Source organism: Hippoglossus stenolepis, chromosome 16 (assembly GCF_022539355.2).
Source record: "Hippoglossus stenolepis isolate QCI-W04-F060 chromosome 16, HSTE1.2, whole genome shotgun sequence".
NCBI lineage: Eukaryota > Metazoa > Chordata > Actinopteri > Pleuronectiformes > Pleuronectidae > Hippoglossus > Hippoglossus stenolepis.
In genome coordinates, this window is record NC_061498.1 from 22,155,321 (window position 1) to 22,173,787 (window position 18,467).

The 18,467-nt window shown below is 41.1% G+C and overlaps 1 protein-coding gene across 14 annotated transcripts in view; it reads right to left on the reverse strand.

The window, feature by feature from the left end:
- The window catches only part of rbfox1 (RNA binding fox-1 homolog 1), a 108,399-nt gene that overhangs the window by 49,109 nt on the left and 40,823 nt on the right, over positions 1–18,467 (reverse strand). Inside the window, exon 1 of one of the 14 annotated variants that reach the window (XM_035180484.2) lies at positions 486–623. The exons of 12 other annotated variants lie outside the window; for them this stretch is intronic. In XM_035180484.2, coding sequence (XP_035036375.1) covers positions 486–524 — 39 coding nt within the window. In that variant the 5' untranslated portion in view covers positions 525–623. Of the gene's footprint in view, positions 1–485; positions 624–18,467 lie in introns of those variants that run through there. One more of the 14 variants, XM_035180485.2, reaches the window with a different exon arrangement.

Sequence of the window (18,467 nt, forward strand, 5' to 3'; positions counted from 1 at the left end):
AACTTACTCAACATGCATCACACTGTATTTGAGTACCGTCTTAAACCAGAGTGGCAAAAATGGGAATATATCATAGGATTTCTTAATGTCTTTCTCTCACTGCTGAACAATCACAACAAACCACATCCAACTTGCAGGGTTTATTGGTCTCATTTTCAAAATCTCTAATGCGTAAATTCAGCCTCTGTTATAGATGAAGATAAGAGAATGAGGTAGAAAGAAAGAGATGCATGCACACACACTAATACCAACACCCACCTAGACAGAGCAGCGTGCAAGCATGCAGCCCTTCAAACCCACACCTACTAAACGTATACTGTATACACTCGCACACATGCATAATAGAACCCAGCCACAAAAGGAGCATGCAACATGCAGCGCAAACAGTGTGGACGAAGACAGCGAGTGTAGAAGTGACAATGAGGTGAGCGAGATAGAGTGGGGTAGAGAGATGGTGAAAAAACAGTGTGTAATATCAGAGGTACCTGCTCTACCATTTCGCCTCTGCTTTCCTCCATGCACATCCAGCTGCGCTATAAAGTCCAGCCTGCCAGTGTCTGCCTACAGCTACAGCTAGCATCAATTATGGATGGCTTTGTGTATGTGTGTGTGTGTGTGTGTGTGTGTGTGTGTGTGTGTGTATGTGTGTTTGCGTGTAGTGGGGGAATGAGCAGAAAGAGGAGGAGGAAGAGGAGGTGCCACTGTGAATGAGAGCAGCATTCCCCAAACTCCCTTCTCTTTCCTCGCCCACAATCCTCCTCTTTTCCCCTTTGTTTTTATTTTCATTTTGCCAGAAATATACAGACACGCCAGTCCGCAATCTTATTCAAGATGCATGGGTTATTTTGGCCAAATTTGACTATCATGCTCATACCATGCAGTGATTGGCCAGCCTTTTGGAGGTGTGGAAGAGGCAGGATTAGAACTTGCCCCTCACATCACATATCTCTATGTAAAAAAGCTGTCTTTAGTCCCCGCTGCAGTGTGGCCATTTAACAGCTATAAACACATGTGCCTATAGTGGTCAGGCAACAAAGCATGAGAACTAGTTAATGTGAACCAGTTAGTTTGAACCCGGATTAGAGGACAATGACCACATAAAAAGAGGCACCCTATACATATTTTCTATATGTTGTATATTTCATAAACAACATTGTGCATGCAAATACTGAGATACTATTCTGAGGTAATGAATCATAGCTTGTTCACCAAGATGCTGATATTGTTTTATCTTTCACTTTCAATCAAATTGTATAGCCCATATTCACAAATCACAATTTGTCTCAAAGGCCTAACAAGGTGTGACATCCTCGTTTTCGTTTACCCTTAACAAGAGTAAGGAAAATTACCAAAAACCCTTTTAACAGTGGAAAAAGAAGGTAGAAACCTCAGAGAGAGCCACATGTGAGGGATCCCTCTCCCAGGACGGACAGAAGTGCAATAGATGCCGCGTGTAACTGAACAGATTACTTTGCCAATAGTTATTTACTCAAGTGTTCAGCCCTATGTACATTTCAACATAAAGATAGTGGTATCAACGTCTGCAACAAGACTGCTAGATGAGCTCTGCCATGGGCTTATATGGACCCGACACACTTATTGACATACTAACCATATATAGTTGTAATGCCTGTGTATTTTCACAGTTGAGCAGGTGTGCACATATATGTGACATAAAAGCAGATCGGCTTGGGTTCAAGGGCAGAATGAACAAGTATACTCCCATTGAGTTTCTGAGTTACTGTCACGCTAACCAAGCAGACTTTTGCTGTATCAGGTAGGAGCCTGGTGAATGTGTAATACACCTGTGCTGGCTTCACCTTCCATATAACATAGAAGGTGTAATATTTGACTCCATATTTTGTATCATTTAAGCTATTGTGTATCGTTCTATGTTACTGTTAATGGGTAAATATTTCAAAAATAAATGTATAAACAGAGATATACATGAATACTGAAATACAATATAGACACAAAAAGCTGGACAGAAATGTGTCCACAACAATCTGCTGTTATGGAAATGAATACCTCATTTGTAATCCTCATTTAAGTTTGCTTTTGCTGCTGAATAGGGGCAAATTCCTGCAGCCAGGTTCCAAACACGTGTGGATGTTCGCCCAGAAGAGTGGAGGTGGCTGAGGCAGAGGATAAATGCCCATGGATTTGTAAGGACACAAGTCCTACACAGTTTTCAACAATTAAAGAGACAATATATAATCTACAGATCAGTCGTTCACTAAGCAGTCATGACCCTCTAACTGTTTGATCTCCCAGAAACATAAGAGGCAGGGGGTCAGGAGGGAGAGAGGGAGAGAGGAAGAAACTGGATGAAGCGATAGAAAGGGCGAGTTCTGGCCAGATGTTTATGTGTCCTGCTCATGTAGTTGACAGATGGTTTGGGGCGATGTGAGGCAGGGTGTGACAGAAGCAACACCACTGAGGCAGGATGAAAACACACAGACACCACACTGCTAGGCGACTGGCAGACTTACTCAGCCAGGACTCCAGGTCAGATACTCATTTGGCTTTTTGTTCATTCATTCATTCATTCACTTAAGTTTATTCATGACTCAGAAAGGCATTCACAACTATTTCTGATTGTCATTAAGTACTGTGTTTACTATACAGCAGTTTATATTATTGGTTTGAGAAACCCACGGTGAAGAGGGTAACAATGAAGAAGTCATAAAAAATAGACAGGAAAAAAAAAAGAATGGAGGGGTTGAGTCCACAAAACACTTTTGGAGTTTGAATAACTGGGGACCACGTCTTTAAAAAACATAAAATACCTCCATACTGCTCCTGTGGTGTCATCCAATTGTCCGTAAGCCCCAATCTTCAAATTCAACTCGAAACGCCCTCATTTACACCATATTTCTCATCTTAATGTGCGCTACCCGAAGTAGCACCCCACGCATAACCTTGGGCGACTTTACATTTACCGACACATGAAGATTTTCAACTACAAATTCCAGTCAGTCAGGTGCTCAGCTGTATTTTCCAATAATAACTTCAAATTAAATTCACATGAAGACACCAATTTGTCATGTTTTCAATCTGAACCCTTCCTTAGTTGGTATTGAAAACAGCCTGTTTTGTTCAATAATACTGTGGAACAACCTTTGTAATCTTGCTCTTTACAGGATAAATGAGGATGTTATAATGTCACACTTGTGTGTATACAGCAATTCCAATGGTACATGGAAAGTAATTGGCCAATACAGAACAAGTTGGTCAGTATTGCTGGTTGAATGGATGATGTGTGTTAAACTAATACCTCAGGACGTGACTCAGTTTGTGCTTAGAGTTTGTGGGCCTGTTTTCAAGGTCCATTTCAACCATATCAAATTTGATTTCTGACAGAGAGTCCTGCCATTAAGTGTGATGTGACCTTGGCTAACTGCAGAAACTGCAATACAGATGAGCCCTAACAGTGCATGTGTGTGTGTGTGTGTGTGTGTGAGTGTGTAACACTAAATTCTCATCTTATCTTTTCTTGGGTTATACTTGAGAGTTTTCAACAACAGTATACCTCATCTGTTCCTTAATTTATTGTCTAGCCACACATACCTTGTTGGGGATGTCACATTGTCACAGTGTGTATGTTGTGCCATTAAGGTCAGACTGAAATCTGAGTTTGTCATTTTTCGTTACAGTCAAACTTGTGTCAAATAGATTTCCACTCTGTTGCTATTGTCTTTTATTATTGAAAAGAAGAAGGAAAAACATCAGAAATGCTTTATTTTTAAGCCTGTGTGTGTTTGGTTGACACCTCATCCAGCAGGGACATGCAAACAGACTTCTGTCTGTCAATTGCAAGTCATCGACAGACCGTGATGTGTTAGCAGTGGTGTTATATACAATAAGGACTTTACTTTGTTTTGTTATGTTCCAAGTACAAGCGTAAGTAGTTTCCAGTCCTGATGTGCATCACTTCTTTACTGCAAAAAAATTATAACAATATAAAGGGGTAAAGTCGAATTTATGCTCAACGTTAGATACATATATGGACACAGCTGTCTTTTTGTCAGTATTTGTGCAGGTCTTCTACAAGCTTTTGGATAAACAGACCAAATGGAGTAGGACCATGGAACAGGCGGGGGGCAGTGTAGCAAATAGTTCAAGGAAGACAACCATAAGACACAAGGAAGAAATTTCAACAAGGGTGGAACGTTTTTGGCAGAGACATTAAGAGTTGGTAAGAACTACAGACATCTATATGATGTTACTAGCAAAACCACATAATATTACTGCCTTACTTTACTGATGGTCATGAAGGACAAGCTAATAGTTAGAGCCCCCTGATGGAGTATGAGACCGAAAAGGTCCGATGATCTGATGTGCTTCTCAACTGTATATTTTGAATTTGAACAGGTTATTACAGTTCATATGAGCTTTCCCCCCATGTTTGAATGAATGTTTGAATATCCAATAAAAAGTGACAGCCCTAGCATGTGTGTGACCATGTAAATCCACTGTTCACAACTCTCTCTCTCTCTCTCTCTCACACACACACACACACACACACACACACACACACACACACACACATGCATACATGCATTAGGTCCTCCAAGGACATATCAAAAAAAAATTTCATACGTTTCCAAGGCAACATGAAGATGAGCTTCCACCAGCTTTACTCAAAAGCATCATGGCTTTTGATGTGTGTGTGTGTGTGTGTGTGTGTGTGTGTGTGTGTGTGTGTGTGTGTGTGTGTGTGTGAGAGAGAGAGAGAGAGAGAGAGAGAGAGAGAGAGAGAGAGAGAGTGGGTGAGACAGAGCAGGAGAGAAAAATAGACTAGTTCAAACACTATGCAGGAGGGAGATGGGCAAAAAAATATGCAGACACTCTAACATGAATTTCTGGAAGAGAAGATGTTGGAAGATCAAATACAGCCAAATGTCTTTATGGACAATATGATTTTATCCATAACATTACATTTTTGACTGATCGTTTCCCCCTCCGGATTATAGAAAAAACAGAATACGACAAACCAACACAGTTCATTTACCAAAAATTACAACTCCAATACCAACAACATCTATTTTACCTTCAGTACCTCAATACTGCAAAAAAAGTACTATCAGAATGTTTGTCCACTTGTCTCAGGTACAGGTTCTCATGACATATATGTGCAGGGCATTTCTGACCGCCTAACTTCTCAGTTTAGTTTAAACCAAAATAACATGTTTGAAATTTGCCAGTGACCAGTGAGTGTGCATATTGGTGCATCATTGGCAAATCAGAAGAAAGTTGGATCTCCGCTTATAAAATACAACCCAAAAACTCTTAAGCCCTGGAATGAAATTAGGTAAAAATAACTTATTTATCCAACAATTCCCTAGATCTTCCATGCAGCTGGAGATGATGTTTTTCTGGAAAAATATCAAATATAACCGTAAAAGTGTATTTAACCATATTATGAAATATTGACTATGGCATTAACTTTAATAATCATATCGAATAAAACCCTGATTGATAAAACTGTACCTTACCAAAATATACACAAGCACTGAATAAAGAGAATACAGGAACGTAATTTTCTGACGTGACAATTATCCCCAAAAATTGTTGAATCGTACTTATATTTTCTATCCTGTTTTGTATTTGTATTCTTAGTTTATTCCGTTCTGGCCACTAAGGCTGGTATATCTGTTAGTATTCATTACCACCAGAGGATGAATCTCAATATGCTGTCCTCCAGTAGCAACAACATCAGGCCAGCTGTCCACAAGGAAGATTTTAGGTTGGTAGATCACCATGAGTTCTCAGAGGATTAACCCTTTCCATTGTAGTAACCAGTGAGCTTTTACTCTGCTGCCACCCTCAGGATAGAGGCTGCCCATGTTTTGCTCCACTGCAGCATGGTTCTGAGTGGTGTCTCATATACATATGTACAAAAGGTAGTTTGGGGAATATGTTATTGACTTACATTAGCTTCCTTAGCCCCTGACCCAACATCTGCTTTGTCCCAGAATTAGAATATGGCAGAGAGAGAGAGAGAGAGAAAGAGAGAGAGAGAGAGAGAGAGAGAGAGAGAGAGAGAGAGAGAGAGAGAGAGAGAGAGAGAGAGAGAGAGAGAACAAAGGCATATGATTTATTTAGACATCTCTATAAAATTTGATGAAGGTGATAAGCCCTCTATGTGTGTGCGTGTATGTGTGTGTGGTGTGTGTGTGTGTGTGTGTGTGTGTGTGTGTGTGTGTGTGTGTGTGTGTGTGTGTGTGTGTGTGTGTGTGTGTGTGTGTGTGTGTGTGTGTTTGTACGTGTGTGGGGTGATGGGGGTTGGCCTACAGTACAGCATGCTAATTCCAAATCAGAAATTTACTTGAATTCCATGGCATCTGCTGCAGGCATTAATTCTAATACTTGGCTTTGGGGCTTGTAATTGCATGATTTGCATTTTTCTTCATTATACATAATCCATGCTGCATATACACACACACACAAACCACACGCCAAGCAGCCTCTCTTGCTTTACATTGACACCCTGCTGTGACCTGCTGTTTTTGTTGTCTTAACTCCAACACCATACACAAACACACAAACACACAAACACAAACACACACACACACACACACACACACACAAATAAAGATGCATATGCAAACATTCAGTTATTATGTTGAAGTACAAGTACACTCACATTTGTGTTAAAAGAGGAAGAGACACACACACACACGCACAAAACTGATATTCTGGCACACAATCAGCCAGCCACTGTGTAACCAGGGACCTGATTCTTTGAGAACTGCTTTGTCAACACACTGCAGCTTGTCTGCAGCAGCAACACACTACCACACACACGCAAAAACACACACACACACAAACAGAGGGAGAGCGAGAGAGCCCTAATCTTCATACAGTAATTTACATAATCTACTAAAACGGGGTTTTCTCTCCACCGCAGCAGCTCTCACAAGCAAACAAGGGGTATTCCTTCATTGGAGCACAGTGTGTGTTGTGTAGGTTTTATGTGCAGCACACCTACTTGTTTCCAGTAAACTGGATACAAATCATCTGAGCCTGTTAGTGCCATGTACAGTATTTGTATTTGCGTGACGAGATGTCCTCGTTAATCAAGCATATCACAGTAAGCTCTGATAAACTTCCACACACGAGGTCTTAACAAGCTCTCGGGTTTTGTGATTATTACCCAAAATATGTCACATGAAAAGAGACTGGAGATGGATGTAAAGAAAGGACATATATAAGTATCACATAGTTAGCCTGGAGGCAAGAAATGTAGAATCCAGATACACCCTAAAGTCTGTGTGAATTTGCTTTTTTCATGACATTGCAGTCAAGAAAGATAAGAACCATGGGACCATGTTAAGGGCATAAAGATTCAGGGGAAGAAAGCTCAGTGTCCACTGTTATGGGCATCGGCTGTTTCTTTGCTACCGATTAAGATGTGGTGCAGTCTCTCTTATTTTCCCACAGGTGAACCACTCCTCCACCATACACACCTCCAGGGGATTCCTCCTGGAGCATCGCCCTGCACCGCCCACAACCCAAAAATCCAGTGTTCCCGGATCCTAGTTGGCTCCTCCTTCAATTTTGCCAGCCACCAATCGTGCTCCCTTGTCCTCGTGGCCAAGAGGATAAGAAACCCCCTGATGTTGCCAGGGGCGGCTGAGATCTAGCTTGATCAGTCCGTCTCGGTTCCTCTTGTCATCGTGTGTTAACTTGATGGTGTTTGTTAATGGGTATTGATTTACTCTTTAGAATTTGGTGAATGTTAACTTGTGAGGCACTCGTTCTGTGATCTTAGGGGCTTGTTGGTGGGCTATAGCTTAGTTTGTTATTTTCCTTATTTCGTTGTGCACTTCACCCAGACTCTTTTTGTTAGTTCACTAGGCCTTATGGGTGGTGGCCTCCATGTATTTTGTTATTTATGTGAAGGATGATTTGGTTTAGTAAGGCAGATAGTTTTCTTTTGTTCTTTTGTGTGAAACTACCAGTCAGGTGTGCAGGGACAGAGTTTAGGAAGAGGGCTTGCTTTTTATTTATTTTATGATTTGGCTTCACCCTGCGCACCAACCCTTTGTCCCTCATTCTGTTTACTGTTCACTTTTGTTATTAATGTAAATTAGCCAGTACTATTACAATAAAAGGCTGCTTTGCCAGACACTGTGAGCGCTGTGTTGCTTCCCTTCCTCCTAGACCAAACTGGGTTGTAATACCAGGTGAAAATAGTTGAAAATGTGCTCAGAATAAATAATCCTGTCGATCCTACCTTTTCCCTGTCAACCCATCACGATCTGTTTGTCTCAGATTCTTTAAGGAGATACTGAGGTTCAGGAGTAGCAGGACCCCATTTCCTCAACAAAAATAATAGCTGATCAAAGCTGAACTTATCATGGATCTCAAACTGCAGATCAACTAACCTGATTAAAACGCAGATTTACATGATGAACTCCTCAAAAAATAGCTTTTCCTCAATCACTATCAGCAGCCAGGCCGAGCTGCAGAAAGGAGCTCAACATCAAAGACAAGATCGTTACCGGTCTCTACCCACTACCGGAAGGAAAAGGAATTCCCTTCCACTACAGTGACAATAATGCACAAATATTTCATCTGTACTCAGCCTCTATCAACAATTCAGCAACAACACGCACCAAGCCTCCCGTGCTTTCGGATTTCTTGTCAGGGCCACCAGTGTCATCACGAATGACATCAAAGGTCCTCCGTTGCCTCCACAACTGCAACACACATCATCAGCTCCCCTTAGTGAGGCACAAGTTGTATTTCCCTGGTGCTTGCTCCCTCAAATGTTCAATTTATCCAAAGCAGTGTCAGCTGTGTTATCATTCCTGTGTTCCCAGACCTCACAAAACTCCAGTGCACATGCACCCTTCCATCCCATCATCCCTTCCTCTACTCTTCTTTAAGCCGCTTACAACACTACAACAGTACTTTCTTTTCAGCAGCAGAGGACCCAGCCCCATCCAGCAACCCTCGGGGTCCAACTGCAGGATAATCAAGTTGGTGATTCCAGCCTACTCCTCCTATTCCTTTTTTGCAACTGGTCTATCCTTCTATAATGACTTCACTCGAACAGAGGACATTCAATTTTACACTGACATAGCTCCTTCCATAAATGTCAGCCGCTACTATGGAGTAGGGTGGGTTCGCTTCTGCTCAGCTGTCAGAATAAAAATCTCTCGATTCAGAGTCTCAATCTGCTTTATCTACGGTCCGAGCTATCCCCAATCTTCATAACTGCCATACTCTCTCCCTCTCTCCTCTCTCTTCTCTCCTCTTTTCCAACCACCTTTCCCCTTTTCCCCATTTTTCTCCACTCACGCAAACCGGTCGAGGCAGATGGCCACATTGAGTCTGGTTCTGCTAGAGGTTTTTTCCAGTTACTGAGGGAGTATTTTCGCTCCACAGTTGCCGAAGTGCTTGCTCATTGTGGGAACTGTTGGGTTTCTCTACAATTTTTAAGGTCTCGACCTAACCATGTATAGTGCTTTGAGATAATGTATGTTATGAATTGGCGCTATACAAATATTATTGAATTGGATTGAACTGAATTAAATTGAATACATTGGGGGCACAAATGATTCAAGAAGTCTATAATGATTCACACTGACAACACCGTATATGTTGAGATCATAAACAAAGGTCTATCTCATTTCCCAGCCATTACAGTTTCATCACAGCACAGACTCACATTGCTTCTGGCTCAATATCAGTTCATCCTCAAAGCAACCGATATTCCTGGCTGTCAAAACAACATAGCTGACTCTTTGTCTTGTTTCTCTAACCAGAAATTCAGGCACTTAGCTCCAGAATCAGAACCTCATCCCACAACAGTCCCCACTGTTCTCAGCTGCAATATTCAATTAACTCCCCAGCTGGGAAACCTCTCTAGAACACTCACAAGCAGCCATCATCTAAAGCCGACGCAAGTCCTTTGCATTTCGAGTACATCTTCAGAACACTATTCAAGTTATTCACTCAACAACAGCACTGCATCCACAGCAGCCAGACTAGTAACCTCTGGCCAAACCATCCACATGCTTGATCAATGTCTTTACATATATCCCCAACAGTTTTAGTGACCTCTATGAAGCTCGCGCACAACTTCACTCCATTTAATTCACACTTTCCTGGGCCTTTAAAAAGCTATGGTGGAATGACGGAACCCCCACTCTGAGTCTCCCTTCGCTTGGTCACCAATGCATTCTCCCATACCAACCTACGAGACACATCTTCACCTCAACATCCATTTGTTTCTCCTCAACATCAATTTCCATTGAAACCTTTAAATAACATATACTGTATTTGGGGGATGCTCCTTGCTAGTGAAATGGAGTTAACTTGTTAACGTAGATTCAGGAGCAGGACCACACCTCAACCAAACCTCTAATCTCCTGTCAAGCCAACATACACCCGATCAACCCATAACGCACCATTTATCTCAAATTCTTCAACCCACCCTTTACCTTTTGTGGAGAAAGAGGAAAGAAGAAAAGGGTAACCCTTCCAGCATCCATTCATCCTCCTTCCCTCATCCTCACATGCATCCCGTAATCCTCCATCCATCATCCCTACACACATCCCTTTATCCTTGTTCCCTCAGCCCTTCATCCCTTCCCCTTATCTCTACCCTCATTCCTCCCCTCATCTCTCATCCCCATACTTATCCTTTTATCCCTATCCTCACTCCTACTTCCTCGTTCCCTCATCTCGACCAGCATCCCTTCATATTCTCTTCCCTCCCTCCCTAATTACTTCTCATTCGGTTTGGTGCATACTTCTTGCATGTTTTGTTGTTGGTCCAGGCTTCGGGGCTAAATAAGCTCAGGTGAAATGATGGAACCCCAATGATGAGTCTCCCTCTTCCTGGTCACCGGTGCATCCTCCAACACCAACCTACAAGACGCATCTTCACCTCAACCCCTTCACTCCATTTGTTTCTAAACATCCAACATTTCATTATATCGATAAAGTTGGGTGTGTGGACCTCGCTAGTGAAAAGCCGACCTTTGTGGGGCCAGGAATATTCAACACAAAGTCCACGTCAATCTAACCTTTAGTAATCAAGTCCAAACAGTTTAGAGATCCAGTCTTTTGGATGTAGAAAGTATTCGTGTTTTTACAACGGGAAACTATGTATATTTTAGTAAATGTGGCACTACTTGTTAATATGCTGGTTTCTTGGATTTGGTGTAAATTCAGGTTTAAGGTGACACTGTAATGTTTAACTGTAATGGTTAAAGAGACATATAATGCTTCTTTCATAAAAAATCTTTCATCTGGATAAAATAATTATAGAAATATAATGTATTTGATTATTCACACTTTGTAAATGTAAATTGTACACTTTTGAGTTTAAACCAGATTTTTATAATTCTGAATGGATACATTATTTCTGGTTGCAGTATTTGAATTATGTTTGTAGTAGTATTTGAAATTGTATCTGGATCTTATAGTTAAAAAATAGACTTTTTGTTTGCCAACATTTCTGCAAAAAGCAGCAACTGTTTCTGAGACATGTGTGAACGTTAGGAATCTGGGGATGTAAGTGCTCTGGGGTACTGAGTGTACTTGTATTGTTCTGGGACAAATGAAATGTTCTTGAATATTGGGATGTAAGTGTTGGAAATAAAAATCAGCTCCTTGACACTCAGGTCAGGTCGTCTGAAGCGAGCTCGAGAGATGCCAGTCGCTGACTGTGAGCCTCGACCGTGAGCTGGACACGTCCGGTTGTTGTTGCTGCCGCAGTTTGGAGTTGTTAAATGGTTTACTTTAACATTGTGATCGCATGATTCAGATATTACTGCAGATATCTAATGTTAACTGAGTGTTGACGTTTTGCTTACTATTAGCTTGCCAATTCAAAAATACGAAATACACACAATTAAACAACCGGACGTGTCCATCACTGTTAGTTGTCCCCTGGAAACACTTCCGTTGTCGTTTTCTGTAATTGCAGCGCGTTTCTGTAATGTGTTGTGCGTAATGTGTTGTGTTGTGTTGTGTTGTCAAATTGATGAAGATGTTTTCTTACTTTGCTTGTGTTTTGTCTACTTGCATGTTTTTTCTTAAGTTGCAGTGCGTTGAGCTCTCAGGGCCCAACACACTGGGCCCTTCGTTTTTTTAGCTAGCGGGGTTGCCATTACCAATACACCATACCAAAATTCGAGCAGCGCCGGGTGGGAGGCTTCTTCTTATTATTATTTAATGACGATTGGCATCCAGCCTATGGTGCATTACTGGCACCTAGTGGCTGGGAGGTGTTCATCAATCAAGCTAAATAATACAGGCTGCGTGACGGCAAAACCTTGAACATTTCTTTAATAAGAAATTGCCTGTGTGGCACGTGTGCCTAAGGTTGCTGACCCCTGGATTAAAGGAATGTATAAGATTTAAGAAGTCTTTAGCCATAGGTTTAGTGTCACAGCAGGCATGTACATTAAAATTCCCACAAATTAAAAAGTGATCATAATCCTTTGAAATACCCGCTATGAAGTCATCAAACTCTTGCATAAAAACCTTGTTGAATTTCGGTGGCCAATACACTACCGCGCACAGCACGGGAGAGGAGGCATTTAACTTAAAGAGTAGGGGACAGTTACAGTCGAAACTGAAAAATGGATTTAAATACAGTAGCCAGCCCTCCACCTTTACCAGTGGTCCGAGGAGAGCTAAAGAATGTTCAGTCAGGAGGGAGAAGCTCAGAAGAAGCTGTGGACTCACCAATATGAAGCCAGGTCTCAGTCAAGAGCATAAAAACAAGCTCACGAGATGTGACAAAGTCATTCCGCACAAAAGATTTGTTGGCTAGAGAACTAGCATTAATCAGAGCCATATGAAGAGTTAGATCCATACTGTCCAGTTTTGAAGCGCAGCATGCGAAGACTGTGGAGATTCACACCGCGCCGTTGGTCAGGCCGAAGCACTGTCATTGGTGTTGGTTTCAGACGCTGTGACCAAGATGGCAGGAGCGAAGCCCGTTGACGGACGCAGATCAGGTAGTGAAGCCAAAACGGCTGGATCGAGGTCGACATCACTCGCAGTCGGGCCCGAGAATATAGATCGGATCCACCACAGGCGCGGGACAACCGGGAAACGGCAGTCACTGATAGCTGGGAGATAGAAGACTTCATCACAGAGGAGGCGGGTAGGTGCCATACCTCAGGATTTCAGGTAAGCCTTTAGCCGAACTAGCACACTGGCATGCTTTCCCCGTTTCATGTGGGTCTTTTTCCGGGGAAGGCCACACAGGGGACGGCGCAGGTAATCCAGGATGTTAGACAACGGAGGGCCTCTAGCCTGTTTTCCCAACCATCTCTTGACAGCCCAAAAAACTCACAAGAGCCTTGGATGTTAAGTTAAGCTTGGCGATCATAAACGAAAAGAGTAGTTACATCCCGGCAGCAAAAACATAGAAACAATGCAGCAGCAAATATGAGGCAGAGGTAGCAAGACGATGGGAGACAGCTTGCCATGTACAGTATTGTATGACCTCAGTGTAATGGAAAGGATTATGATTCATTTGCATATAAATATTATAAGTCTTGCAAATATTAACTATTCGATCTATTTCAAAATGCCACCAGCAAAGAGAATAGCTTCATACAGTGTGTGGGATGTTATTGATAGTATCCAAAATGGAGAGAGGGATTTTGAAATGGAATCAGATTACACTGATTAGTAAAAATGTTCACCTACCTAAAAGATTTTTAACAGTCATTTTAACACATATTTCCCGATTTTTGAAATTTTTGAAATTTGCCACAGGTTTTGCCTTAGTGGTGCAGGGGATACTTTTGAGCCAAGTTAGGTGTTAATAGGAGTTAACAAAAGTTTATCACCGTGAGCAAATGGAGGGATGGTTCTAACATGCAACAGTTGCAAAAATGCAAAAATACAAATAATACAAATATCTCCAGATGAAAAAGAACGTCCGGACTCAGTTCTCTAGAGTCCATCCAGAGGTTATGTTTGAGAATAGCTTAAGATATGCAAATAGTAAATTTCTGTATTATAAAATCTATATTTATATAGAGCTTTTCTGTCTTGATGACCACTCAAAGCCCTTTACAGTACAGTTTTCCATTCATACACATACATTCATACAGTGCATCCATTGGCAGCACATTTTTCTACATTCGGGGTTCAACATCTTGCTCAAGGACACTTGCAGATGGGGGAAGACTGGGATCACAGACGCAGACCAACTGGTTGGAGGACGCCCGTTCTACCCCTCAGCCACAGCCCATATGCAACACCTCTGCTGCTTTGCCTCTGTGGCTTCCAGCCCACTTGGACCCCCAAATATGAGAAGAAATACAATAGGGCTTCAGCGTCAATGAATGCCGCCTGAACCCCTAATGACAAACATAGCATTTTTAAGAGGCTGCTCACAGCAGTCGGCTATAGGCCCTAACAAGCATGTTATCCATTCAACATTGTAAAGATTGGAAGCTTTTTTGGTTGGAAATTGTCTTTACGGTCCTGCTAGCAAAAAATGGTCAAGGTAAAATTTGAATATCAATTACCTAGCAATTCATGCATTTCATTACAATAATATAATCTACTCAGGTACAGAGTACATAAATGTGGGCCAGGGTACTGAAGACATGCTGAAAGGTAGAGCTGAGGCCGTATTTGACAAACTGCTAATTTAGACTTAGAACTGGTTTCAACTGTCACCATTGTGATTGTACAGAAAACCTTACAGAATGCTGCTTTACACACACACACACACACACACACACACACACAGTATACTTCTCATAGCCTCAGTGCATCAGCAGAGTCAGCCATCAGGAGGATTTGTGTTGCAGCAAAGAGCCAGCAGTGTTAGTGTGTTCCACACAGCCACAGCCCTCAAGTCACACGGGACTGAATACGTTATGCAACAGCTGTGATGAACAGAGCTGAGCTGTTGCGCTCTGTGCACGCTTAACACCCACGGAAAATAGCAGGGTTCCCAGGCAGTGCAGGCAAGCTGTAAATAATGCATGTCAGGACAAGAACACACACACACACACACACACACACACACACACACACACACACACACACACACACACAGCCTCCCTACTTTTTAAAAATGTGTCGTCTTGGAAACTAAACCATATAATTTGGGATACAGTGCTTCAAACAGATTCGGAGAATGTGTGTAGAATGTTTTGGCAGCTTCTCTGAAAGGCAAAATCTAGGCAAACATTATTTTCTAGTCCTAAAAATTGCTTCTATCCAAATGTGCATATGTGACCTTTTTGCATTTTCAAACAGTGGTCCAGGATTTACAAGGGTTAGTTTAATATTAAATAATACAGTCTTCCATGCTGTGCATGATTTTGTGTCCCTAGTTTTCCTGTTTTTGTTTTAGTTTGACAAAATGAGTCACATTTAACCAGGATAAGTTACCATGATAGCCTATCATGTACTGTATGGTTAACCTCCTGGGAATGTTAAAGGTTCAGTGTATAGAATTTAGTGACGTCTAGTGATAAAGTTGCATGTTGCAGCTTAACACCCCTCACCTCACCCTCCCCTTCTAAACATGAAAGAGAACCTGTAGTAGCCTTCATTTGTCATAAAAAATCAAAAGGTGTTTAGTTGGTCTAGTTCAGACTACTGCAAAAAACATGGCTGCCTCCGTAGACAGGACCCGCTCCCAATGTAAATATAAAGTATTTGAATATAAACGGCCCATTCTAGGGTAAAGAAAACAACAATTTGTACAATTTAGGTGATTAGACACTCGTGAAAACATCACTGGGATTAGTTTAGATTCAGTTTCTGCCAATAGATCCATTTCACCTAAATCTTACACACTGGACCTTTACGTCATTCATAAATGCATGCTTGAAAATACAGATGTACACTTTTGATCTGGGTAATCTGTGTCTTCAAGCTTCATTTTAGTAAAAATTACCCTTTAAGTTGTGTATGGTGGCAGCTGATCGTGGTGGTGGATTGTGGTATTATTGATACACCTCTCCATTATGTTAAATAGTAAAAAACGTCTTTCTTTGTTGTTGTGATTTGATGTAATGATGTCAATATTCATGAACCTTGGGATGGGTGAGTTTATTTGTGACTCTTTTAGGAGATAAGATAAAATGTAAAAAATCATTTAGCGGGGACACATTTAACTTTTATTGATACTTCATACCACACTGTTTATTGGTTGGTAGTCACCACCACTGACTCAGAGCACATCGTCATCACACTGTTCACTTTCTGCATAGATCACTTATGTTTTTATAAATAAGCATTTATTGACTCTGGGAAATGTCAGAATGTTTTGGAAAATATTGTTCATTTATATAATGGATGCATATTTTTCTTGCTTATGTTCACACTCATGTTCTCTTTCTCATTCTTTCTGGTCTCTTCTCTTATTGCGGTTACTATCCTGCACCTGCTCCTCTGTCGGGTGCGAGGACGGGCTGTGGTGACAGTTTTGGAGCTCAGCAGAAAGGGGAGGGAGGGGCCTGGAAGTTGTACTCATTCAAATGTCTGTGATGCATTCATGTACTGTTTTATCTGGACATCCACATTTCCAATGTCAGCTGCTGGACATTACAGTCACAACCTCACAAGCTCAGAAAGGAACCTGGAATGAAAACCAAATAGCATTTGGCATCTTCCCTCCATATAAAATTCAGCTGTTTATCAACTACTAATCAGTAAAATTGATGAATGTCATTAAGTGTCAGCTACACACAAAAAGCAGCCTGTACCAGACCTTTCCAAACAAAGCAGGAGCAACTAGAACAGTGTGCTGCATGAACATGGTTTAATGAATGAATACAATCCATAGCTTTGGAGACCCACCCTCTGTAATGCAGTTCAGACTAAACCAGATTGTGTTTTCATCATTAACCTAGCTTTAGTTTATGACATCAGGCTATGGATGATCAGCATACAATTATCTTAGCATTTGTAGAATGACAGAGCAGCAGTGTTGTAGGAGTGACTTCTTCATGAAATGGATGGGGTGAAGATAAATCCAATTCCATTATGATGATAAAACACACAAAAAAGCAGAATGTTGGAACATTATATGGCACAAATGTTCCAAAAATGAAATTAAACCACCTACGTAGGGTAGTTAGTAGTGTTAGTTGAGTTGCACTTAATATTAAGCTGGAAAGAGCAGATCCAGATTATCCGATTTTAAATAAAATCACATCGCTTAAAGCGACCTTCACTCAAGGTTTGTGTCTGAAATGAGGAAATACAAGTAATATTTTGATTTATGTTCACTCTCATTTCTAACTGAAAAATGTTCTTAACTTGTCAGACCTGATGTTAGCATGTTGCTGGATTAAGAAATGAAGTTAAACTTAGAAGAGTACTGCGTGATTATATAAGTATAAGTATATAAGTATAAAAACATGGTTTTACTTTAATAGTACATAAAAAGAAAAAAATTGTATAACCCTAATGGATTGAGGCTTAAAGTACGTGTTTTTTTGTGTATGATCACTTAAATCTATACTGCTCGTAAGATCCCGAAACAAATTACAACATGTGCTTCACTATATATATATATATATATATATATATAACATATGTTTTCATGTTATGACATTCAGCATTTAGTTATTTTCTGCCAGATAATTTGATATTGTTACTGTTCCATTACAGCTTTAAAATCTTTGTCATGAATTAAGTAAAGTCAACCGGTAACAAGTGTATACCATGTACATTGGATGTCTATTTACCTCTAGCAGACTGAACAATGATGCACCATCATATTAGTGCAACTATATTAATTATTTCAATGATGTGCTGGGCTGTTGCTGTTTGCTGAAGAGGCACATTTACATTGCAAATGTCATTATAATCATTAGAGCTAGTCATCAGTCTGAACAACGGACCACAGCCGGGCCAGAAAACACAACACAAAGAACTCTGCGGCTGCTCCAATTAGCTGTCATTAAGTCCAATGCCCCCATGCATCAGTCTCTCTCTCTCTCTCTCTCTGTGACACACACACACAATGAGGGAAAACCAGCAAATTGTCACATTTTCAAAACAGACCCAATGTATGATTTTCAATGGGTCAAAGTGAGCAACAGCTTTGGACTCCTGGAGCCCCAGTCGCATGTTAACCTGCTGGTTTACTGTGCTTGATATAGTGTGAGCGTATGATCACCTGTCATGATGAGGGGGGCCACACTGGCCACATTATCCTTTCGAGAATCTGTCACTTCTAATTTTGTTTAACATGATGCTGGGGAGGTCTCTCTCTGTCTGAGGGTGTGGTTGTGTGGATGTGTCACAAACACCAGTTACTGTGTTATTACATTAATGGTGTGGTCAGACTTGGACTGGTAAATGTGCAGCACTGATGCCTCTATGGCCCATCATAGTGACACTATTCAAATCCTCATTACTACTGAAAAATGGCTAAAACTGTTGCATACAGGAGAAAAGCCCTTGCTCAGACAGAGGTAACACTCAGTCTAGCAGTGAGACCATTT